General features: G+C 37.3%; 1 protein-coding gene across 1 annotated transcript in view; it reads left to right on the plus strand.

Annotated features, from left to right (window-relative positions):
• The first annotated feature begins 2,715 nt into the window (after positions 1-2,715).
• C3H1orf141 (chromosome 3 C1orf141 homolog) overlaps positions 2,716-26,393 on the plus strand; it is a 34,627-nt gene continuing 10,949 nt past the window's right edge. Inside the window, exons 1-3 of the mRNA XM_052638145.1 lie at positions 2,716-2,790; positions 6,731-6,888; positions 17,894-18,006. Coding sequence (XP_052494105.1) covers positions 2,716-2,790; positions 6,731-6,888; positions 17,894-18,006 — 346 coding nt within the window. The remainder of the gene's footprint in view (positions 2,791-6,730; positions 6,889-17,893; positions 18,007-26,393) is intronic.

Below are 26,393 nucleotides of genomic sequence, written 5' to 3' on the forward strand. Positions count from 1 at the left end.
CAGTATGTTTCATGTAATGGAATTAGCAGCTAGAAGCCAAATGAAATGTTTATCATTAAATGAAATTGTATGCTGATAGAAATAGAATAATAAAGTAGAATTTATGCCCATAGAAGTAGACATATGAAACCGAAGTATGAAGCCAGGATGCTGGTTTAAAATAGACATTAAAATTAAAGGTTAAATCAAGAAACGACAGATGGTCAAACTGAGGGACATTTAATATAATCTGGATGCTCTTGATTAAAAGGTTAGTTTTTACTTCATGTAAAAGCAGCTGGGATGCATCATCATATTACACCTGGTGGTCCTTTGCTCTCAACATATACTTGAAGAGACACAACTAGGTTCTTGATACCCCCAGAATGATGATGAAAGCAAGCAAGCTAGTCTGTGGTGTTACCTCCCGTGCACTCTCCCCCAGCGCCCTTCATCCACTGGTAACCACTGGCATGTTGCCAAAGGGCTGTGAAAACTTTTGCAAGCTAAAAAAGGGAATTTTGCCTCCAAAATATGAAAATGAGACTGCAAAACTGAAACTAATAACATTCTGTCAGTTTCATTGTCAAACTTCATATTCTTCACTTCAAAAAAACTCATAAGCACAGTGATTTGCCAGAAATCATATCATAGCTGAATAATTTGCTCATAGCAAAATAATTTTAAATCAAAAACATAAAAATTTCCTTCAAATTACAGCTTTCTATGTGTGTGTTTATAAAAAAATAGAACCATGTGGCATAGCTTAAAATGTCTGATGTGATGTTGAAGATGAGGGACTGTAAAAGCAAAAGGCATAAAACATTTTACCCTTTAAAAGCCCTGCTTTCTATCCCTCCCACTGTAAGCAGCAAGTCTCCATTCCCTCATAGAATTTACATCTTCCTCAAACTGGGAAATTAATTCCTTTGGTTCTTCTAGTTATTTACCTCTGTGTATTTTATTTAGAAACAGAAATCTTTGTCCCCACTAAAATAAATTTTGGTGAGAATTATAGTATCCTTCCCCATATTTGAAGTCATATTATGTTTAAGAGGGGCTTTCCTGATAACTCAGCTGGTAAAGAATCCGCCTGCAATGCAGGAGACCTGGGTTCGATCCCTGGATTGGGAAGATCGCCTGGAGAAGGGAAAGGCTACCCACTCCAGTACTCTGGCCTGGAGAATTCCACGGACTCTATAGTCTACAGGGTCGCAAAGAGTCGGACACGACTGAGCGACTTTCACTTCACTCTATGTTTAAGAGAAACACAGAAGCTAAAATTCCTGGAGGTGTTTTTAGGATATATATAAGCGGGGTGGTTTCTAAATCTGAGAAGACAGTATACAGTGTCCAGATAATCTCTAATTTCTCCCCTACTCTCCTGTAGAAGACCCAGAGAATCTGAGGCATTCACAGTGTGCTAAAACCTTTACCCTACATCTCTCTTTCCCAAGCTGCAACACAAGGTTATGTGGTTCATACCAAGGCAGGCTATCTGCATAGCTCACAAAAGTCCTTTGTCACATAGGATTACATACATCATGGGATGGAGGTGGAGTATTTAGATATAGCACAATGTCAGAGGGCTTGGTGGGATGGTAAGACACCAGCAGAGCGTCAGGAATTCAGCACAATAGATGGTAAAGGAAAGAAAATAGAAACGACAACTGAAAGAAACCAAGTACAAAATAATTTGAGCTTTTGGCACAGGGTTCTTAATTCTTGTCTTTTCATGTTTTATTGCCTCTGTGTGATGTTGACTGAATAATATACACTATAGGAGACAATGCATATAAAGTTTTTGAGCTAAAAAGAATCTTAGTGTAGACATTGATGTTCACTAGAAATATTGATGAATTCAATACTTTCTGTGAAGTTTTACAGACATTTAAATAAATGTCACTGGAGCCCATTCAATTCAGTGAACAAAAATGTGTTGAATGCATGAATGTCTATTCAAATTTTTAAAATAAATAAATAAAGTAGAGGGAGTTTTGGGTTGGTATTCCTGATGCTTGCTTCCACTCTGCCCCTAGATATTTGTATTGCATTGTAAGGTACTTTGTGGCTTTTAATTTTCTCATCTGAAAATGGAAATAAATTAGAAGTGGCTAATATTCAAGTCCCTAAAACTAATGTGGACCATCTGAGCCCAGATGAGATTTGTTGCAAATTAATTAACTGGAAATATGAACTATTATGGCAGCAGATCCTTCCCAGCTTGGCTGCTGCTCCTTCTGTGTGACTGATTGCCTGCTAAGTGCTGTATTAACAGTCTTGGATCATCGACCAATTTAATTTGAATGTAATTAATTCTATAAATGTGAGCTCTCCTTATTTACTTTCATTAAAATTAAATCATGACAAAAAGAAGATATATATCAAACTGCATGCCCTTGCTTCAGGTATGAGTCACATCTGGTTCTCATACAGTAATCTTGAACTTTCTTCAACTCACCTTTAATCATGCTTTTAAAAATTCCTGGGGCCCACATGCTTCTGGGAATTCCCAGCATATGAGTTTCTGTCTAAACCATTTGAGTACTTCTACAATTGTGTGATTTGTTCCATGATCTAGAAAAGAACTGTATTCTTTTCTTTACCTAAAACAGTTTTGGAAATGTGTGTCTCTTAATTTGGGCCTAAATAATTAATTATATGTTTAATTTTGTTTTGGAGATTTATTCCTCCCCCCCCCCCCCTTCCTTTTAAATAGGAATTTACTGACTGACAATGGCAGAAAGAGTCTTAGAGAAGTTGGATATTCTTGATGAGCAAGCAAAGACCCTCTTGGCCACAAGAGCAAAGGTTTGTAAAATAAGAGCTAAAATTCACTAAATTTTAATCATTAAAAGGTTATCATTTCAAATGTGAATGGGCTACAGATTAATTTTTTTAAAGGTAATAATTGTATTAGTTAAGAGAGTCGTTTATGTAATACTATAAAGAATTGATTAAATATACAAGATAACTTCCAGCCAGCTGTAATGTTTGGTTATGATGCATCTAACCTGTTGTTTTTTTTTTTTTCCTTTAATCCTAAGCAGTCAAATAGTAAATGTGACTACTCCTGGGACTTCCCAGGTGGTTTAGTGACTAAGACTCTATGCTCCCAATGCAGGGACCATGGGTTCAATCCCTGATCAGGGAACTAGATCCCACATGCTACAACTAAGTTTTCACGTGCCACAACTAAAGACCCCACATACCACGACTAAGACCCAGTGCAGATAAATAAATAAAAATTTTTTAATGTGACTACTGTAGTTTTTACTTATATGTTAAACGTAAAAACATGTTCAGTTGGTTCATTAAAAGGAAGAAAATATTTGATACAGCTACCAAGTTAGAAATAAAGTTCTTAAAAAATAAACTGAAAAGTGTTTGTTGTTTAACTGCTAAGTCATGTCCGACTCTTTTGGAACCCTATGGACTGTAGCCTGCCAGGCTCCTCTGTCTATGGGATTTCCCAGGCAAGAATCCTGGAGTAGGTGGCCATTTCCTTCTCCAGGGGATCTTCCCTATCCAGGGATTCAATGTCTCCTGCACTGCAGGGGGATTCTTTACCACTGACCCAACAGGGAAGACCCCAAAGAGTGAGACTCTTATAAAATTAAATGTAAGATATTAATAAATAATACAGTTCTGAAACACCAGAGTTTTTACATGTGAGCAATTTAATTTGATTACAAAAACACTTGTAAGATAATATAACAATGTGGATAAATGAAGTATATATAAAGAGCAATGGAGTTTGCGAAATCAAGGAGGACACCACAGAGAGAAACTCTTAAGTGAATAAACGTATTTGCAAACCTGAAAACGAAAGCATTAATGTTTGAATAATAATTTTTTTAAATATTTCATAATTATCTCCTTTCATTCAGAAAATAAAGTAGAGGAATATGGAAAAATGGAATACATTTTTTCTGTGATAGCTATCAAAATTTTGAAATACCAAACCAAGTGTAACTTAACTAAAGCAAAACTGTTAGACTTTGACACCCCAAAGTTTATTGCTTTTAATTTTTTATTTTAAATGAATTGTAATTTACTTTAAAAGTATAATCAGAGATAAATCTATTAAATTTGTCACAAAGTTTCTTTATACCTAACAGGTTAAGTTATAATTAGTAATAATAGTCCTACTTTTCCAGGAGCCTCCTTTGCACAAAGCATTTCCATGTATTTTCTCATTTTGTGTAACTATGCTTAATTCATGTGACTGACAGAAAATTCTCTTGAAGTTCTTTTAAAAGTATATGAAGGCATTTAAAAAATATTTTCTTAGTTTTCAAATTATATTTTTGGAAACAAGTTAAGCAATATATATAGATATATATAAAGAAAATTGTACATAAGGAAAATGATATAAAGAAATATTAATAGTTTTTAGCCTCTTTCCTCTAATCCTTTCCTCTGAGGCAGACTCCTTTTAGCAGTTGAGGTTTATCCATCTACATCTTTTGTAGTCTTACAAAGATATACAAATATGAATGTATGACTGTATACATACATTAATCTTTACTTACAAATATCTGTAATATAAATACACAGGTACATATTTACATACACATATATTTGTGAAGATAGATTATCTCTCTTTATTGACAAAAAAATGAAATACAGTATATAAATCAGTTTGGTAATTGCTTCTTTATTTTTTAAAATCTTTTATTTTGAAATAATCGTAGACTCAATTCCATGGATGGAGGAGCCTGGTGGGCTGCAGTCCGTGGGGTCACAAAGAGTCGGACACAACTGAGCGACTTCACTTTCTTTCTTTCTATAGTTCCTTTTGGAGAAGGAAATGGCAACCCACTCCAATGTTCTTGCCTGGAGAATCCCATGGACAGAGAGGCCTGGTGGGCTGCAGTCTATGGGGTTGCAAAGAGTCGAACACAACTAAGCAAATAACACACACACACAAAGTTACAGAAATAGTACAAATAGTTCCATGTACCTTTCCTCAGTTGACCCCCAAAAGTGACATCTTACATAGTTGTAGTTCACTAGCCAAAACCAGTATGAGTCACATCCAACATTGATACTGGTGTATTACTGTTAACCAGACTACAGACTTTACCCATCATCTCCATTTTTTAACCTTTATTCATTTGTATCTATAGTTTTATGCAATTTTATCACATTACAGATTGTAAAAACTACCATAATCAAAGCATATTATACCTCCATCCTATAAAAGTACTCCCTCATGTTACTTCTTTGTATTTGGATCCACTTGTTGTTATTGTTTAGTCACTAAGTTGTGTCCAACTCTTTGTGACCCTGTGGACTGTAGCCTGCCAGGCTCCTCTGTCCATGGAATCTTCCAGGCAAGAGTACTGGAACGGGTTGCGATTTCCTCCTCTAGGGGATCTTCCCAACCTAGGGACTGAACCCACGTCTTTTGCATCTCCTGCATTGCAGGCAGATTCTTTACCACTGAGCCACCAGGAAAGGCCATTCCCCCATCCCAATTCTGTCTCTATCCCCAGCAATGACCAATCTATTCTTCATATCTATAGTTTTATAATCTTGAGAATGTTATATAAATGAAACTATTCAGTGTGTAAAATTTTGAGATTGACTATTTCACTATGCTCTTGAGGTCCATTAAGTTTTTGCATGAAGTAATAGTGTTTTTTTTAATGGTAAATCATATGTAAAATTTATTGCTGAGTAGTATTCCGCTATATGAATGTACAGAGTTTCAATTGCTTACCCACTGAAGGATATTTCATTGTTTTCAGTATTTTGCTTTTAAAAATAAGGCTGCTAAAAAAATAAGCTGAAGTAAAGCTGCTATGAATATTTGTGTACAGGATTTTGTATGAATGTAAGTTATATTTCTTTGGGGTGAATGCCCAAGTGTGCGTCTGCCAGGGCAGTGTCTGTCTCTCAGGATCAACCAGGTTAGAGCCACAAGGTTTGGTTTGAGTTCCCCCTCCCTGTGCCTCAGTCTGGAAATGGCCTTCAAGAAAAAGCTAGGCTATTGTAGGGTTGACCTCATTTGTTTCTCTTTCCTCAGGGATCATGGTCCTGCTCTGCCTGTTTCCTAATGCCTGATTGTAGTTGTTTTCATATACTTTATCTGGTTTTCTAGTTGTTTATAGCAGAAGGCTGATTCCTGTAGCACTTAATCCCTCACTGGCAGAAACCAAAGTGCTCATATCCTATGATTTCCTTTTCAAGTTATTATTTCTTTATTCCTCTGTGCAGTTCTCTGAGAGAGCTTTTTAGAGAAGATTTTCAGCTCCTTAACTCACTCTTTAGCTTCACCCTTTTTGCTCCTCAATCCATCTGTGTAAATACTTGAACGGAATTCTCTTTTGATTGCTTTCTTAACTCAATTTCTGGCTCTGGCTCCACCATGTATGCGGCTCCAGGGAGAGAAGTGGGTTGGAGGGACCTGCTTGCTATGGCTCCAATAACTCTACGGATTAATAATTGTCTTTGCTGAATATATAGGTCATTCTTAAATTTGGAACTTTAGAATTCTAAACTTCAGAGGGAACCTTCATGAGCATCTAGCCCAACACCCTCACTTAATACATAAGAAAAGAGTTTGTACACAAGGCCTCCAATTTTCAGTTTGCATTGTTTTTCCTTTGTTGCCTGCCACATGAATTCTGTGCATGAGGGTGCATGTATAAAGTGAGATTAATTTTGTCCTTTCCATACAGGATTTTCCTCATATGAAATGTACTCATTTTTTTCACTGTGTTATATTTTGGATTTGTTGCAGAAAAACTGCCTTCAGAGTCAAGTAAAGAGAAAGATTTCAGTGATACCCCTGACGTTTGATTTCCAGTTGGAACTTGAAAAGGATATTGCTACCTCCATATCTAAGACAAACTCAAAGATCACAAAAGACAGATCATACGGCACTAAAAAACCAAAAAGGTTACCATTATAACTACCTGAAACTTTCAGTCTGAAGTTTTAAAGCATTATTTTTATTGACTTAGATTGTGCTGTCCATATTAAATGTAAGCATTGTCAATATAGGTATATTTCATAATGGTTATGAATTATAGTATGCTAGATTAGTATTCTGAATAGTAGTTTATAAAATATTTATTATAATATTTCACCATTGTAGATGATAATTGTACATAGTAATTATAATTCTAAATGTTTAAAGAAAGACTTCTTGAGCTTTATTATATCACTCCAAGTTAATATCAGGATTTATTTCAAGCTTCAACCAATATACTGCAAAAAAAAAGATATTCCTAGAAAACTAAGTAAGGCAGTTTCTCTGTGTACTTACAAGGGGTAGCCTGAATATGTAATAATTGGTCTTTCACTGGCACTATGCATGTATGTAATCAGGTATAATTTTTCTATGCACTAGAAATGTGGAGGAGACCCAAGACAAAAGAAATAGTAAGATATAGAATCAATAAGACTTCAAATCAATTGGGCATTTGTGGTAGTATCAATACTGCTATTACCTCATTTATTTTTATTCTGTAGTAACTCAGCTTTCTGGTGGGCTTCCCCAGTGGCTCAGTGGTAAAGAATCCACCTGTCATGCAGGAGACATGGGTGTGATCCATGGGTTGGGAAGATCCCCTGGTGACGGAAATGGCAACCCACTCTAGAATTCTTGCCTGGGAAATCCCACTGAAAGAGTAGCCTGGAGGGCTACCCCATGTGTCCATGGGGTCACAAAATAGTTTGCTTCTAGCACAAATAAATATTAATGATTTATATCCTTTAGCTTTATCACAAACTTCTTTCACTACTACTTTGTTTTTATGTAGATATGGCCAAAACTTTTACTTCAAAATCATTTATAGATCTATCCATGTTAAAATAGAATATTTTAATAATGTATAGAAAAAGTTGCATTAAATAGAAGTTGGGCATGTAGAGAAGGGAAGAATAATATATCTTATTATATATTATGTATTATATCATTATAAATATTTTATATATGTATATATTTATATTTTTATTATATATATGTAAGCCATTATGTGATAGTATAATATATGGCCAATGACCCATTAGATACATTTAAAGATAATGTGCAATGTGTCTTACGGCAGCATTTTCCAGGATGATACCATTGCTTTCCCTTTCCTGTCTGTAGATTATAGTTTATAAAGGCATCATTGATACTTTCTTTAGTGATAATATCAATAGAATTGTTTAAGTCTGGCTAACTTGAAGTTTGAAATCAGTGTCTAAATTATAAAAACAAACTGGCACATAGTTTCAAGATTCAAAGACCAAGTACATTTTGTTTGATCAGTGCTCAGAGGACCAAAACTAGCACACAAGCAAAAAAAAAAAAAAGTATGGGAAAATCAAAACAATTTACATCAGAATTAGGATGTAACCCAGGTCAAAAGAAAGAAAATTTGGTTGAAGAAATTGAGAGGATCTAGTACATCTAGATAAGCCCAACTGGCAGTATATCTAGGCTCCGAGATTTCCTTCTAAGACTACTTCTCACATTTTCCTCTTTTCAAATAATTTTTCTCATGTAGTGATTGTGTGCTGTCACTCTTGCTTGAATTGGCCCTAAAACAAGTTCAAATAAAAATTTCTTATAAATAACTTCATTTTAATTTTTAATAGGAGTGCTGCTATCACATACTACAGTAATTTAATTTATTAACTTTATTCTACAAGTGTTGACTGAGTGACTGCTATGCTGAGTGACAGCAACTGTGAAATATACCTCATTAGTGGCGATTCAGATAAGTGAACAGGCAAGCACCAGTTGCTACAGAGATTCCTAATGTGAGAATCAGTGAAAGTTTATAGAGGAAGGGGCCCCTCAGGTGAGACCCAGAGAGTTAGTTAAGAGGCATCAAGATTTAAAAGAAAGAGATTCCAGGCCAAGGCAAGAACATGGACAAAGGGTCAGCCAGCGGTAAAGAAAAGTGCAGCTAATTTGAGGAACCAGAAGTAGTTTAGTGTTACTAGACTTGAAAGGGATATGAGGCAGAGACTAGAGACAGACTGGTAAGACATTGGGCTAAAAGGGTAAATAAAGGCCAGATTACCAAGGGCTTTATGAGCCAGGTGAAGAACTCTGGACAATTTCCTTCAGTGAAGAACCATTGAAAGGCTTAAACTGGAAAGTGCATACTTGGATTCTAGAAATATCAATAGGTAGTAAAAGAAGTTATTAAAAACTATGAGAGCTCCTCAGAGAACCTTACCTGTTAGAATTCACAGTATCTTCAAAAACTGCCTCTTCCAGGAAACAAGTCATCTTGCAACAAGTCCTTTTTCAGCCGTAGCAGAATGATTACTTAAATAACAGAGTATAAGGGGGCAAGTTTTTCCCTCAGATCAACAATGATATGCTGATCACCTTGACTATATTGCCCAGGTTTAAAATCTGTAGACGCAGCTCCTGGTCTCATGTGTGTATGTATGCTCAGTTGTGGGCTTCCCTGTTGGCTCAGCGGGTAAAGAATCCACCTGCAATATGGGAGACCTGAGTTTGATCCCTGGATTGGGACGATCCCCTGGAGAAGGGAAAGGCTACCCACTCCAGTATTCTGGCCTGGAGAATTCCATGGACTGTAGAGTCCATGGAGTCACCAAGAGTCGGACACGACTGAGCAGCTTTCACTATGCTCAATTGTGTCTGACTGTTAGGGACACCACGGACTGTGGCTAACCAGTCTCCTCTGTCCATGGGATTCTCCAGGCAAGAATACTGGAGTGGGTTGCCATTTCCTCCTCCAGGGGATCTTTCCAACTCAGGGATCGAACCTGTGTCTCTTGCGGCTCCAACATTGGCAGGCAGATTCTTTGTCACTGAGCCATCTAGGAAGCCCCCTGGTCTTATAAGTTACATTAATTATAACAGGATACCAAACTCTACCAGGGTTCACAAACCTCACTCCTACATGAGCCAACATGTCAGATCTGATTCACACAGATTTCAGCTCAGCCTGAACCTTACATCATAATCATGACCCACCAGTACCAGAGTAATTCCTACCAACTGCATGCCTTTTTCATTTTTGACCTCTAGTCTACTGCTATTCAAAGTACTATCTTCCATCCAGCAGCATTGGTATCACCTGGCAACTTGTTTGAAATACCGAATTTTCTGACCTCATCCCAAACCAAAGCTGCAGTTAACAAGATTCCCCAGGTAACCTCTGTGGACACTAACAAGAAGTACTACTGTGGCCTTTCAGACATGGAGGAATCGTTAAATACAGATTGTGGGGCCCCACTGGCAGAGTTTTTGATTCTGTAGGTCTGGGCTGGGGCCTGATAATTTGCATGTCTGGTTAAGTCTCCAGGTGACACTGATGCTGTTGGCACAGGGACCACCCTGCTCTAGCTGTGCCCCCAGGGTAATCATGCTGGTCAAGAAACTCCATGCTTCTTCTTGAATTGATGGATATCATAGCAACACTCAACCTGGTGTTACGACCACCTAGATGAAACAGGGTTGAACTGTAGTTGAGTTTTGTTTTCAGAGCAGTGGTTTTTAACCCATCTGCATATTAGCCAAGGAGCTCTAAAATAATTGGATTCAACTTTAATTAGTTTGGAGTAGGGCCCAGGCATTACTATTTTTAAGGTTTCTCAGATGATTCTGAGAAAAGCTAGGATTGAGAATCATTAAAATTCATAGGGCTGCTTTCTCAGTTACTCTTACTCCCAGAGAGATCTTTTCCGTGTTACTATTAGCTCAAGATTTCTGCATTTTTCTTGTATAAATGGGAACTGATAAAGGTGATAGCCACAAACACCCAAGATTTGCTGGAAAGACATTCCTGGGATGATTTTACTGATAGGCAGAGAGTTTTATAATAATTTGAAAATCTCTGTCTTCTGCCTTTCATTTGTCTATGGTCTTTAAGACTTGTCAGCAAACACCAAAGCTACTCTTCTTTGCAACTTTTCAAAATTGGACCTCTTACAAAAGAGCCATACTTATTTTAACAAAAGTCTTTTTTAAAAATTACCTGGAACATAAGTTTTAAAAGAGAAAAAAAGTGATCTCTTCCATACTGGATTCTCAAGTGAAAATGGTAAATTTACCACTTATTAAGTGCTAAGAACTAGGAAACAAGTTAGGGGCAAGTAGACATATTAAGAATACTTTTTCGTTAGATTAATAAGGGCTTCTCATTAGAAGAATTACTTTCCTAAAAATAAATCCAAAAGAATATTCCTTTTTAAAGTATTTTTATGATAGAAGGATAAACTTGCTATACAGGAAAGATAATGAAATATGAACAGAGAATACGATTATAGCCTATAAAGAAACTTAATCAGTCAAATTCTGTCTTCCTTAATTCAATATACATGTCTTATACTCTGTGTGACATTAGCCTGGAGATTAAGAAGATGGGGATTGTTTGCCACTGATCCACTGCAAAAGAATCTTCTCTCTCACTGCCTGATGCTACCTGAGCCCCAAATAGCTTGACCTTCATAGTTGCTGCAGGAACCCACACTCACTGAAATGAGTAAAGAACCACAGGCCATTTAAGGGGACTCATATGAAGGAGGGAGATAAAACTAAACTCTCATTAACAGGTGACTCCTAATGAAACACATTTAAGGGAGGAAACAGAGGAGCCTTTAGAGAATCTCTCTCAAACAGGCGGAAAGGGGATTTAGAAAAAGAGACTTTTTAAATTAAAAACTGAGTACAGAAATTAAAAATAGAATACAGATGAAGACTGCATCGATAATCTAGATGATCAAATAAAGACACAATCTTATAAAAATACCGCCCCCCAAGCCCCCTGCCACAAAATGAAAATCAGGTTAAAAAGAGCCGTGTAGGTACAGTCTTAGGATACTCAACATGAAAATATACATACCTAAATCAGGAGAGCAAGAAACAGATGGTAAGGAAATAAAAGAATTATAAGAAAAAAGTGTCATTTAAGACAGACTTGAATTTTCACATCTAAAGCTTTAGCAAGTACTAGACTTATGGTAAAATTACTCAATTTCAGACAGGAGAGAAAATAGCAGTTAATTACAAAGGAAAAGACAGCAAATAAGATTCATGTCTCATCTGTATCTCTGAGGCTAGAAAACAGTAAAACCTTTCCAACTTTTAAACAGAATGGCAATCCAGGAATCTGCTATTTGGGTGAATCATCATTTATATTTGAGAACAAAACAGAGACAAGTTTTTGGACTTGAAAGACTTTAGAATGTAATCTGCTTATTTCTTCTCCCTGAGGAACCTACTTGGAGAAATATTTTTATCCAAATTTAAATTAAGTATGAATAATATAAAGATCCAAACAGTATCTTTATTACACAAAAATGTATTTGAAATTTCTCTATGGTGCCTGAATGAAACTCTGGATTTCCATCTCAAAATGGCTACTCTATAAAAACACAAGGCATTCCAAAGAATTGCCAGGCAAGTGTTCCCTAAGAGATTTCCAGTTGAGAAGAGGCAGGCTTAGCTCAGCTGCCAGGCTTCCGTCGGAACTGTGCCCTTCTCTGGTTTTCTTTGGTGTGCCAGTGCCACTCCACGCTCCATTCCAGGCCCGTGCAACAGCCTTCCTTTAATTCCAGCCCAGGCAGCACAAATCAAGGCCTTCACCTGTGTTCCCTTTAGCTCAACTGCAACAGGATATAATTTCACAGGGGATTTTTCTAACTATAAGACAAAAAGGGGGAGGGGAAGGGTTGAATCTTTTAAAAATGCACATAGCCCCAAACCAATACAACTTACAAAAAACAGATTTATAATTTTATGCTAGTGAAGTCACCTACCACATTTATAACTCCAAGTCCAATTCCTCATTTTTTTTTTGAGAACACAGTACTAGGAACACAAGTTTAATTCCTAGACTCTTATCCCCTCCATTCCTTCTTTCTACTGTTGGGAAAACTCTCCACAGGTGTCTTGTATTTCTGTACATTTGTGAGCAAAAGCACTGGGGCTGCCTTTGTTCCTGTCTTTTCTAGGACGGTGATATAGCAGATAGCCTTGGAAGACAAAGAAAGTGCCCTCTTCTGAGCAAGAGCAGGAACATTACTGCCCATTAAAAAGATCTGGGTTCCCTAAATTCAAGGTTCCATTCCTGTAACATAACCCAGTGTGTGTGCTGATATCATCTGGCCTTCTGCTTATTGCCCTGTGGAACTGGGGCTCAGAGAATTAATGCAGAAGATACCACTCCTACTGCTGTGTGTGATAAATGGTCTCTGACCCAGGAGTCTCATGTCTTCCAAAAGAGATGAAATTGTATCAGGCCCACTTGTTACTTTGTAAGTAGGGTCAAATCTCTGATTTTTTCACAGCTCTTCACACCTACTTGGAGGGAAGGAGCTAGGGGTAGAATGACAGAAATCTTGTTGCTTCTCTTAAACTCAGTAGTAAACAAAATTGTGGCTCATTCCTCAGTGACTAATAGAGTATTCTTATCCAGGTGCCTCTGAGCTTAGAAGGAACCTATTTCATAGCTATTTTATCTATCCTATAAGTCTACCTGCTTCTAGGTAGCAGGATTTATAATTTAGTTATGCATAAACTAAGTCCACAAAATTAATCCATATAATAAAATTTTAAGTAAGAAAGAGAACAACATGATAAGGGACTGTGTAAGCTAAAAATGACATGATTAATTGAGGACAGAGTTTATATAAAGTTTATCTTACAAGTATCTAGCACTTAGTTCAGTTTTTTTTTATTAATTAACTGTGCATTTACTAAAGGACCAATAAATAAATAAGTAAATAAAAGTCATCTCCCAGGAATTCCACCAAACCTGCTTTCCTCTCATAAGCACTTTGAATCTTTAAGAGTATTTTGCAAAATTAGCATGTTTAAGACCTCCCCCAAAGAATGTTAAAATGACCATAATTTGAGAAATTGAAAGGAAAAACAAGACAATAAAAAGGCACAGTACTAGTAATGGGAAAGGAAGAGCTATAAACACGGATGTAGAAGAAATTAAGATAATTATGAGTACATTGCTTCCCAGTGGCTCAGTGGGTAAAAAATCTGCCTGCAATGCAGGAGATGCAGGAGACACAGGTTTGATTCCTGGGTCCAGAAGATCCTCTGAGGACGGCATGGCAACCCACTCCAGTATTCTTGCCTGGAGAATCCCATGGACAGAGGAGCCTGGCAGGCTACAGTCCATGTTGGATGCAAAGAGTTGGACATGACTGAAGCAACTGAGCACATGTTTTAACTATGCTGCTTTGAAAGATGAATCTGGTAATGGATGATCTGCGAAACTATAAATGGTGAAAATAAAATTAACAACAAGAAGAAAACATAAATAAATCAATAGCTAGAAAAATTTGAGAAAGCTATCAGAAAACTGTCTTTTACCAAAGCACTACCTTGAAGCTGTGTCAAGGGTGAGTTTCTTCAAAGAACTATTTAAATGGTTTCTGAGCATAGACAAAGATGAAATACTTCCAATTCTTCTCATAAAGATAACTTTGATCCTCAAGTCTGACCATGAGAATATAAAACCATTACAGTATTTCACTTATAAATATAGACTTTTAAAAAATCTAAAATAAAATATTAACTGTTTCATTGTCTCTTCTCAACTCAGGACCATATAAAGCAGTTTTATATTTCTCCATTTCATTCTGACCATTTTTGGTTATTAAACGTTTGTGCAGTTTAGTATTTTGATCTTACATATTAGTCAAGGCTTTCCCTTCGCACATATGTAAGTCTAGTGACATTAGAGAACCTGAAATGAAAAGGGTATGGCCAGCAATTTGATTCTTTCTGTCCTAACCTGTAAGTGGGGGTGGGTGTGGTCTTCCTTCCCCACATCTCCTCCTCTTCCCTCTTTTAATCTTTTTTTTTTCCCTCTGTTAGGGCAACACTGTTGTGATAGAGCCAGCTCCCACCAATTCCTTAGAGCTGAGTGTTGAATTTGCAGGGATTTTGTGAGATCATTGTTAACTACAGTCATTATTTAAATTAAATATGTAAACTAAAAATTCAATGACATATTAAAACAAATACTGAAAACACATCATTTCCTCATTATTTTCTACATTTTATTATCCATGTTTTTGAAGCCCCTTAGTTTGCTTTTATTTCATCCAGCAGAAGGTTCTATTTGTGCAAGGGATCAGACATTGGGAATCAGAGCTGGGAGGGGGCAGGAAAAGGGGAAAAATAGCCACGTCCACTATCGCAGATGGATCTCCCCAGAACTACCGTGTGGGAGTGAATGAGAGAGTCTGGAATTCATCCCCTTCTCTCTCCTCCCTTCCTCCCTTCCCGACAGGGAGGTCTGTTGTTCTACAGTTCATGGGTCACAAAGAACTGGACATGATTTAGCAACTAAACAATATATTCTGCAGATGTATTCGAAAAAATGCCTTTGTTAGATAAGGATAAAAAAAACCATCTCCTTAACAACACAGTCAACACTATTAGGGTGGAATACTTGATACAGTCCCATTTAAATTAGAAATTGGATTTCTGATTCTAATTAGAATTCTTACTAGCCCATTCTTACTAGTATACCTAACTATTGTGGAATTATTTGTCAATGATATTTTTACATAAGAACACGAGATACAAATTTAAATGTTTTGAAAGGAACAGATGAATTATTCTATAAAGATTAAATGATTGTTTACTGAAAATCCTAAAGAGAATAAACTGAAAACTCACTGGAAGTTATAAGATTTTAAGAAAGTTCAATGAAAATTTACCAAAACAATTTATACATTCAACAAATACTTATTACACAGGTACTATGTGCCAGTCACTCTCCTGGGTGCTAGGAATACAACAGTGACCTAAACAAAGACCCTACCCTCAGTTTACATTCTAGGATAAGGTGGGAAGATAGATAACAAACTAAATAAATAAATCAATATATAATGTAAATTTACTGGTGACAAATGCTATGAAGAAAAATACAGTAAATTAAGGGAATTAGGATTGATAGGGATTACTTTAGATGGGAGAGGATGAAAAAAGACCTTTCTGGAAAGGTGGAAATTTGAGTAGAGACTTATGAAATATATCACTTATGATTTGGATGAGTAAGCCTCTCAATATTTAGGGGAAGAATACTATAAGCAGAGGACAGAGCAAGGGCCAAGGTCCTGAAGTAGGAGCTCAAGTTCCTTTTCTTAAACCAGGCAGCCAAAAAACTCACTGTGATTCCATGTTGAGGGGAGGGGTGAAGGGATGCACAGAGAGGCCTGAAGGGGCATTCAGTGGAAGCTGTTCCACTTAGAAATATAAGAATTGAGGAAAGTTTCTGTCTTGCAGTGAGAATTTTGAATTTTATTTCAGTGTGAGAGGAAATGGTAGGAGGGAAATGACAATCTCATTTACATTTTATGGATGTCACCATGGGTTGTATTGGGACCACTGGGCGCAAGAGAGATAGCAGAGAGGGCAGACAGAAGAAGGCTAAGAGATGTGGAGAAGTAGTTCAGATGAGACATGAAGGGGCCTTGAAACTAGTACAGAAGTGATGAGGAAAGAAGCTGTTCGATTTGGAATGTGTTTCAAAGAAAGATCCAGTTAGATTTGTTGAGATATCAGGAACGGGGAATGAGAGAAACAGAAGGCAAAGATGACTGCAGAATACACTTGAAATCTGAAAGAACTGGTATAGACCATCTTATTTATGAAGCAGAAATAGATTCACAGATGTAGAAATCAAATATAAGGATACCAAGGGGGAAGGAGGGTGGTGGGAAGAATTGCAAGATTGAGGTTGACATATATACAATATGACCCTGTGTATAATGTAGATAACTAGTGAGAACATACTGTATAGCCTATGGAACTCTACTCAATGGTCTTTGGTGACCCAAATGGGAAGTCAATCCAAGAAAAGAGTGGGTATACGTATAGTCGGGCTTCCCCAGTGGCTCCATGGTAAAGAATCCTCCTGAAATGCAGGAGACACAGGAGAGGAGGGTTCAATCACTCAGTCAGGAAGATCCCCTGGAGGAGGGCATGGCAACTCACTTCAGTATTCTTGTCAGGAAAAATCCCACGGACAGCGGAGCCTGGCGGGCTACGGTCCATGGGGTTGCAAAGAGTCAGACGTGACTGAAGAAACTGAGCACGCACACACAAGTATGTGTTTGGCTGATTCACTTTGCTGTACAATAGACACTAACCCAAAATTGTAAAGCAACTATACTCCAATAAAAATTTTAAAACAAACAGGAACAAACTTGAGTGCAGAATTTTGGCCTAACCCTCTGGTTGAATGGACTTAAGAAAACCTGGGTGAGAAACAGATTGGAAAGGAAGTGAAAGCAAACATTTGGTTTTGAGTAGAAGTTTGAAATTCCCATAAGACATCTAACTGAAGAAGTCGTGAAGCAGCTGGATTCATCAATCTGGAATTCAGGGAAGAGTTTGGGGTCTGTACTACAATCTGGAGAATAACGATCTATAGATAATACTTAAAGGTGGAGGTCTAGATGATATAAATTAAAGATGAGTGTCCGAGGTTTAAGTCATAGTATTTAAAGGGCAGAATTACCATGAATTATATGGTAGTATTAACTTCCTTACATACTATCAATAGTCAAAGAATTTAGAGGAGAAAAGTTTTTGTTCACAGTAAACAGATGTCGTGATCCTATCTGGTATACTGTTCTGGAAACTGAACTGACCCTAAATCCATATCCCACTACTTGACTAGAATTGGCAGTGTTCCTAATATTTAACGCATTTCTAAGGCATTTTTCTAAAAGGGTCAATATAGCTTTTGAACAGTAGTTTCCTGAGTGCCCTCAATCCTGTAACACCAGCAGTTTTCTCTACTTCTTTCTTACTAATATTTTCAGTTTCTGCTTAATCAGTCCCAATCTTTTACACTGTATGTGACTTGACCACATTTCTTCAGATGTATTTTTAAAGTTATTTTATAAGTTTTCTGATTATTTTAATTTAGATTAATTTTCTTTCTTTTAGGTATGTCTCCTTCAAAAATATGCCTGAACCTAAAAAAAGTGACTTTCAAAACTCAAATTTAAGATCATCCTTTTTGCCAACAAATATAAAAACTCAGGAAATCAAGTCAATAGGTAATGTTTTGTATAACATATTTGCCTCTCTTTTGATGTATTGAATGATTTTATTTACTACTTTATTATTTGTTAATTTGTCTTATAGTTCTTATAATTTGTCTTATAAGTTCTTACAATTTGATGCTTCTGTTGAAAGCATTTGCTTGAAAATGCTTGTGAAAGATTTCAGTGAGCTATGAAGAAAGATTTCCTAGGAGAAAGAGATGATAGATATCAGAATAGGTAATTTGTACAATTCACAAAAAATTCATATTTTTATGCTTATTTTGCTAGAAAGAAAATCTTTGGATTTCCTTTCAACTCAATCCTGAATTTTCTTATTGTTTTTTAAAAAATCACTCAAGTCTGGACATCTTGCTTAGTAGAAACTTACTTTATAGGTATTGTAAAAGAATTCACTTTCCTAAAAACTTAAGGAATCTGTAAGCTAGGAACCAGCATTTTAGTTCCTCAGAGAATTTGGGTGTTTTATGTCATCTTTGATGTTCTTTCTCTGACATTGTCAGAAAAACGTCTAATTGTGTCTTTTTCATCAACAACCTTGACTGAGATGCCTTGCTTCCACGTTGTCCCATTTGCCTCATTTCTGTTACTCTTTTTAATCTGATTCCTCAGAAGATTTGTTTCTATGTACTGTCTCTACTCCTTCCATTTTTGTTCAATTTGTTTTTTTGCCTCTACCATCCTACTGGAGCGACCCTGAATAAGGGTGCAGGTGATCTCCATGTTGCTTACCATCCTACTGGAGCGACCCTGAATAAGGGTACAAGTGATCTCCATGTTGCTAAATCCAAAGCATTTTTGCTTTCGTTCTCTTCCACTTCTCAATACCAGTGTAGTTAGTCCGCCACTCCCTCCTTAAAACTCTGTTTTTCTGCTATCTCACCTCTTCTCAGTGTCTCTTCTAAATTTCTCTTCTCCATCCTTAAGGTACTGTATTTGCTGAGAGCTCAATCTTGAGCCTGTTTCTACACTGTCTCCTCTTAGGTAATCTAATCTAGTCTTATAGTTTAAAATACCATAGAAATACCATTAAATCCTTCATTTGTATCTCAGTCCAGACTAATCCCCTGAAGAACAGATGCCTATACTGAACTCTGCATATTTGATATCTCCACTTAAACTTCTCACTACATCTTAAACCTAATATCCAGAACTGGTCTCATGATTCCTTATCCTAACTGTCCTTGAAAACTTTCTCCTATTCCCCGTGCCCCTCAACAGCATTCCATTCTCAGTACTTTGATCGAAGTGCAACAAGTGACTCCAGTCTAAAGCCTAGAAGCCAGGCCCTCCCTAGTGGTTCAGTGGTTAAGACTTCGCCTTCCAGTGCAGGGAGTGAAAGTCTGATACCTGGTCGGGGTGCTAAGACACATGCCTCACAGCCAAAAAACTAAAACATAGAACAGAAACAATATTGTAACAAATTCAATAAATGCTTTAAAAAAAATGACCCCCATAAAAAATCTTTTAAAAATAAAAAAAAATCTTTTAAAAATAAAACAAAATAATAAAGCCTAGAAGCCATACTTCATCTCCCCTTTCTGTCCTCTCCGAAGTTCAATACATCAACAGGTTCTTTTCATTCTAACTCATCTTGAATTAATCTATTTTCACTGTTTCTTCTATCACCACTGTAATCCAAATCATCATTTTTGTGTGTCAGCTATAGTAGATTGCTGACAGGTATTTCTTCTTTCATTCTTCCCTTCTTTCTAATCAATTTCCTTCTTTTTTTGTTAAACCATTTTAAGTTATAAAATAGCATACATTATAAAAAGTGAATATAGCATAAAATATTCAGTATAACAATCAATTATAAAAACAAACACCTATATAACCATATTACAAGTCAAGAAATAGACCATTGCCAACATTCCATAAAACCATTTGACCTTTTCCAAATCCCTTTTGCCTTCCTTGTCCCTGGGGGTTTACTACTGTCTTGATTTCTGTGGTCATCACTTCCTTTTCTTTACATTTTTACCATCTATTTTTTTGAATCTCTGCAAAATATAGTTTGCTTGGTTTTTACTGTACATGAATGTGTCAGGCGAGTGTATTCTTCTCGGTTCTGTCTCGCCACAACAAAGACTTGGAGTGACGGACATCAAAGGCCTCGGCGCGTCACAGCTCTCGGGTCTTGGACGAACTATGTTATAGCTCTTAGACAAATCAGTGTTACAGCTCTATTTTATGTAGAAGAGAGCAGGAGAATCCATCCTCGAAGCATGAGGGCATGCCAACCCAAAGACGCGGGAGAGAAGAGAGTGGAGGAGCACGCCAGCACGCGGGGGAGGGAGAGAAAGAGAGAGAGAAGGAGGGAGAGGGAAAGAGAGACAGAGAGTGCGCGCGGAGAGCTCCTCCTTTTATGTTGTTTCCTCCTCCTGGGCCTGCCCTACGCAAATTGGGCCAGCCAGGAGTGCTGTTTGTTCTATCTGAAGTCCTCACTCCGGTCCTCAGTCCTCGGACCTTCCTGTGTTCTATTTTCGCAGGCTTTTCCCCTCCTTGTCTTTTAGCCACCGCCATTTTGGACTCCTGTTTCCTATTCTAACTACCTGATAACTGTAATCATGCCATATGCATTCATTTGTATTTTCTTTTTCTTTCTTCTTAGCATTGTTTGTAACATTCATTCACCTTGTTGTGTGGAGGTATGGTTCGTTCATTTTCATTGTTGTTAAGTATTCCATTGCACAACTACATCACTGTTTATCCATGTCACTCTTGAAATTTGGGGATTTACTTTGTCATTGCAATGCTGAAATGAATATTTTTTTATGCATCCTTACTGCATTTGTGTAAAAGTTTCTTGAGAGTGTATATCCAGAGTCTACATTACCGGTGATGCTTATCTTCAACAATAGATGATGACTACTTTCCATCATATATTGGATGATGGTAAGTGTTTTTACCAACTTATGTTCTCATCAGGTTTGTGAGGGTTCTTTTTGTCCTGCTTTCTAACACTTGAAATTGCCAGTTTTTCATTTTAGCAATCTACTAGGTATTTAATAGTATACCATTATGGTTTATTTGCATTTCTGTGACTACTAATAAGTTTGAAAATTTTTTCATAAACTATTGACAAATTGGATTTATGCTTTTGGAAATCATCCAAGTTTTAGCTTATTTTAAATTTAGCCTTTTGCTCTTTTCTCCTTGAATTTTAAATATATTGTTTTTACTCATTCTTTGTTGTTGGTTTTTTTTTTTTGGAACATAATAAAATTTCTTTATAGAAGATTTGAGAATATAGAAAATATATTGGTTTTGTGTATTGTGAATATATTCATCTTTTCTGTGAGTTTTCTTTTCTTTCTCTTCATGTTATCTTTTTCATGAACGGAAATTCTTCTACTTTAATAAGGTCAAAAATACAAAATCTTTCTCTGTTTGATAAGTACTTTTTGTTCCATATCAAAGAAATCTTTTCCTACTTTGTGGTCCTGAATATCTTTTGCCACTTTTACCTGTAAGTCTAAACTCTACCTGGAATTACATTTTGAGTGAAGTAAAGGTCAAATCTGGAATCCCAGGTGGTACAGTAGTAAAGAATATGCCTACCAATGCAGGAGATGCAAGAGACACAGGTTTAATCACTGGGTCCAGTCACCGGGTCAAGAAGATACCCTGGAAGAGGAAATGGCAACCCATTCCAGTATTCTTGCCTGGGAAATCCCATGGACAAAAGAGCCTGGCAGGCTACAATCCAGGGGGTTGCAAAGAGTCAGATACAACTGAGCATGCACGCACATCCCAAGGGTCAAATTTAGTTTTTGTTCTTGTGAATACCCAGCTATCCCAGCATGATATTATAAAGGTTATTCTTTCTCTAATGCTCTGGACTCTGTTCTGGAGCTCTTATTCTGTTTCATTAAATTATTTATCCATTTCAATATCAATACCATACAACATTAATTTCTATAGCTTAAAATAACCCTTAATATCAGGTAAAGCAAGTCTTCCCACCTTGTTCTTCAATAGTATCATGATTTTTTTGTTTTCCATTATGATTTCTTCTTCTGACCCATTAGTTATTTAGAAGTTATATCTTAATTCAAAATATATGAGGCTTTTCTAATTATCTTTTGGTTATAAGTTTTCAGCACAATTACACTGCAGTTTGAGGATATACTCCATAGAATTTCAGTCCTGTGTAATTAGTTAACACTTGCATTTTCACCCAGTACATGGTCAATTGTTGGAAATGTTCAGTATGTGCTTGAAAATAATATATATTCTGCAGCTATTTGGTGCAGTTTTCTATATATGTCTTTTAGGTCAAATTTCTTCATTGTGTTTTTCAACTCTTCTATATCCTTAATGATTTTTCTGCTTGCTTGTTCTGTCAGTTGCCAAGAAGTTTCAGACTTATTGACTTTTCCTTGTAGTGTTATCAAATTTTGCTTTAAAGATCTTTAATATTATTCTGGCTGTCTTATTAATTGTATAAAATTTTAGAATTATTACATATTTCTAGTGAATGGAATCTTTTGAAATTATGAAGAGATTATCTTATTATAAAAAATCACTATAGTTACCCCTGCTTTCTTTTGGCTAACATTTACATGATATACCTTTTCCATCATCTTGTTACCATGATTTCTGTAACATTATGTTCTCTCTCTTATATAAGAGACATCTCTTGTAAACATCACATTGTTAGATTTTTAAATCTACTCTGTAATCTTTGGTTTTGAAATGGAGCACTTAGTCCATTTGCACTTATTGTAACTACTCATATCTTTGGATTTAAATCTGCCATCTTATTTTGTTCTTTCTGTCTCTCTTGTTGATTCTTTTTTGGTCCTCTTATGTCTTATTTAGGACTGAGTTTTTTAAATTTCAACTTTTCTCCTTTACTAATTTGGAAATTATGTACTCTTTTTCTATTCTGTAAATGATTATCCTAGAAATTACAGTGTTCATCCTTTCAATCTATAGTGTTACCCTCCTGAACAAGAAAAGAATCTTAGAACATGTTGATTATTTTACTGCCATACTGAGTTTTGTGTTATTACTGAAGTCCAAAGTCTCACCTAAATATCTTCTAAATCAGCTGTGGGGAGACTCAGTATGATTGCTCCTAAAGGAAAATCCTCTCCAGCTTGAACCTGTGGAATCAAACAAATTATGTGCTTCCAAAATACAAGATGGGACAGGAATGGGATAGATATTCTCAAACCAAAAGGGAGAAATAGGAAAGAAGAAAGGGGTGTTAGAGCCAAAAAAAGTTTGAAACCCAGTAAGACAAACTTTGAGATACTAAGGCTCAAGAATAATCCTGTTTGGCTTCATGTTCTGCTTTCCTGAGCAACCAGGGCAGAGGTCCTGCTCTCAAAACTCTGCTGGGTAGAGGAGGGTCGCATCTCTCCCACTACCCCACTCGGACTCTGGTAGGCCAGAATTCTATCCCCAGGACTTTATCTAGTGGTAGTGTTGGCCTCCTCCCAAGGGTTTGGCAGGCAGAAACTGAGGCTGGCCTGATGATCTCTGAGTCACCTTCATAAGCTTTCTTCCCTTGTCTTAAGGAACAACATATATTTGCAGTGGATTGCTCTGTGGTCCTATCCTGTAAAAGCCAAGAAGTCTGACAGCCTTCCTTCATTTTATCCTGTCTTTATCCGTTTCATTTCAAACTGGCAGTGTCTTTGCTGGGATATTTGATCAGGTTCATGTTTCACCCCATGCTAATCTCCTTAACTATCAAATGTGAACCACATCCTTAATGTTCTCTTTTGAGCATGCTTTCTCACTTTTGTAATATGAGAATTTTCTAAATTTGTAAGTTCTGGTTCCTTTTGCTTAACGATTTTGCCTCCAGTTCATTTTTCTTGTCTTCCATTTTACTTCAGGCAGCCAGGAAAAACCAAGACTCTTATTTAACACTTTGCTTAGAAATCTCAGCTATCCAATTTCATCACTCACAAGCTCTACTTTCCACAAAAAACTACAATAGAAACATAATTCAGCCGAGTTCTTTGCCACTTTTTAACAAAGATTACCTTTTCTCCAGTGTTCCTCATTTCTGTCTAACACCCCGTCAGAATGGCCTTTACCATCCATATTTCTACCAACATTTCTGCGGTTGGTAATTCATGTATTTTCTATTAAAAATGGAAGCCTTCTCTACAGCTCTCTTCTCTCTTTCTGATTTCTTACCAGAATTGCCTTTAAAATCTCTTCACGGATGTATTGGCTTCTTCTAGTATGGATGTGAGAGTTGGACTGTGAAGAAGGCTGAGCGCCGAAGAATTGATGCTTTTGAACTGTGGTGTTGGAGAAGACTCTTGAGAGTCCCTTGGACTGCAAGGAGATCCAACCAGTCCATTCTGAAGGAGATCAACCCTGGGATTTCTTTGGAAGGAATGATGCTAAAGCTGAAACTCCAATACTTTGGCCACCTCATGCAAAGAGTTAACCCATTGAAAAAGACTTTGATGCTGGGAGGGATTTGGGGGCAGGAGGAGAAGGGGACGACAGAGGATGAGATGGCTGGATGGCATCACTGACTCGATGGACGCGAGTCTGAGTGAACTCCGGGAGTTGGTGATGGACAGGGAGGCCTGGCGTGCTGTGATTCATGGGGTCGCAAAGAGTCGGACACGACTGAGCGACTGAACTGAAGGATGCACCTCAGAACTGTTTCAACCTCTACCCCACTAGCCAGTTCCAAAGGTGCTTTTATATTTTTCGGTATTTGTTACAGTATCTCTCAGTCCCCAATTCTCTCTTTATTCAGGCTACTATAGCAGACTACTGTAAACTGAGAGACTTAAAACAACAAACGTTTATTTCTCACAGTTCTGGAGGATGGAAGTTTCAGATCAGGGTGCCAGTAGAGTCCGGTCTGGTGAGAACCTTTTTGGTTTTCAGATAGTCACCTTCTTGCTTTATTCTCACATGGTGGAGAGAGAACATTAATCTAATCACGGGCATTCTACCCTTATCTCTTCAGTTCAGTTCAGTTGCTCAGTCGTGTCTGACTCTTTGCAACCCCATGAATCACAGCACGCCAGTCCTCCCTGTCCATCACCAACTCCTGGAGTTCACTCAGACTCACGTCCATCGAGTCAGTGATGCCATCCAGCCATCTCATCCTCTGTCGTCCCCTACTCCTCCTGCCCCCAATCCCTCCCAGCATCAGGGTTTTTTTCAATGAGTCAACTCTTCGCATGAGGTAGCCAAAGTATTGGAGTTTCAGCCTCAGCATCAGTCCTTCCAATGAACACCCAGGACTGATCTCCATTAGGATGGACTGGTTGGATCTCTTTGCAGTCCAAGGGACTCTCAAGAGTCTTCTCCAGCACCACAGTTCAAAAGCATCAATTCTTCGATGCTCAGCTTTCTTCACAGTCCAACTCTCATATCCATTTATGACCACTGGAAAAACCATAGCCTTGACTAGACGGACCTTTGTTGGCAAAGTAATGTCTCTGCTTTTGAATATGCTATCTAGGTTGGTCATAACTTTCCTTCCAAGGAATAAGCATCTTTTAATTTCATGGCTACAATCACCATCTGCAGTGATTTTGGAGCCCCCCAAAGTAAAGTCTGACACTGTTTCCCCATCTATTTCTCATGAACTGATGGGACCAGTTGCCATGATTTTCATTTTCTGAATGTTGAGCTTTAAGCCAACTTTTTCACTCTCCTCTTTCACTTTCATCAAGAGGCTTTTGAGTTTCTCTTCACCTTCTGCCATAAGGGTGATATCATCTGCATATTTGAGGTTATTGATATTTCTCCCAGAAATCTTGATTCCAGCTTGTGCTTCTTCCAGCCCAGCATTTCTCATGATGTACTCTGCATATAAGTTAAGTAAACCATGCTGTGTGGGGCCACCCAAGATGGACGAATCATGGTGGAGGTCTGACAGAATGTGGTCCACTGGAGAAGGGAATGGCAAACCACTTCAGTATTCTTGCCTTGAGAATCCCATGAACAGTATGAAAAGGCAAAATGATAGGATACTGAAAGAGGAACTCCCCAGGTCAGTAGGTGCCCAATACGCTACAGGAGATCAGTGGAGAAATAACTCCAGAAAGAATGAAGGGATGGAGCAAAAGCAAAAAGAATACCCAGTTGTGGATGCAACTGGTGATAGAAGTAAGGTCAGATGCTGTAAAGAGCAATATTGCATAGGAACCTGGAACGTTAGGTCCATGATCTAGGCAAATTGGAAGTGGTCAAACAGGAGACGGCAAGAGTGAATGTCGACATTCTAGGAATCAGTGAACTAAAATGGACTGGAATGGTGAATTTAACTCAGATGACTCTCATATCTACTACTGAGAGCAGGAATCCCTTAGAAGAAATGGAGTAGCCATCACGGTCAACAAAAGAGTCCGAAATGCAGTACTTGGACGCGATCTCAAAAA

Source organism: Budorcas taxicolor, chromosome 3 (genome assembly GCF_023091745.1).
Source record: "Budorcas taxicolor isolate Tak-1 chromosome 3, Takin1.1, whole genome shotgun sequence".
Taxonomy (NCBI): Eukaryota; Metazoa; Chordata; class Mammalia; order Artiodactyla; family Bovidae; genus Budorcas; species Budorcas taxicolor.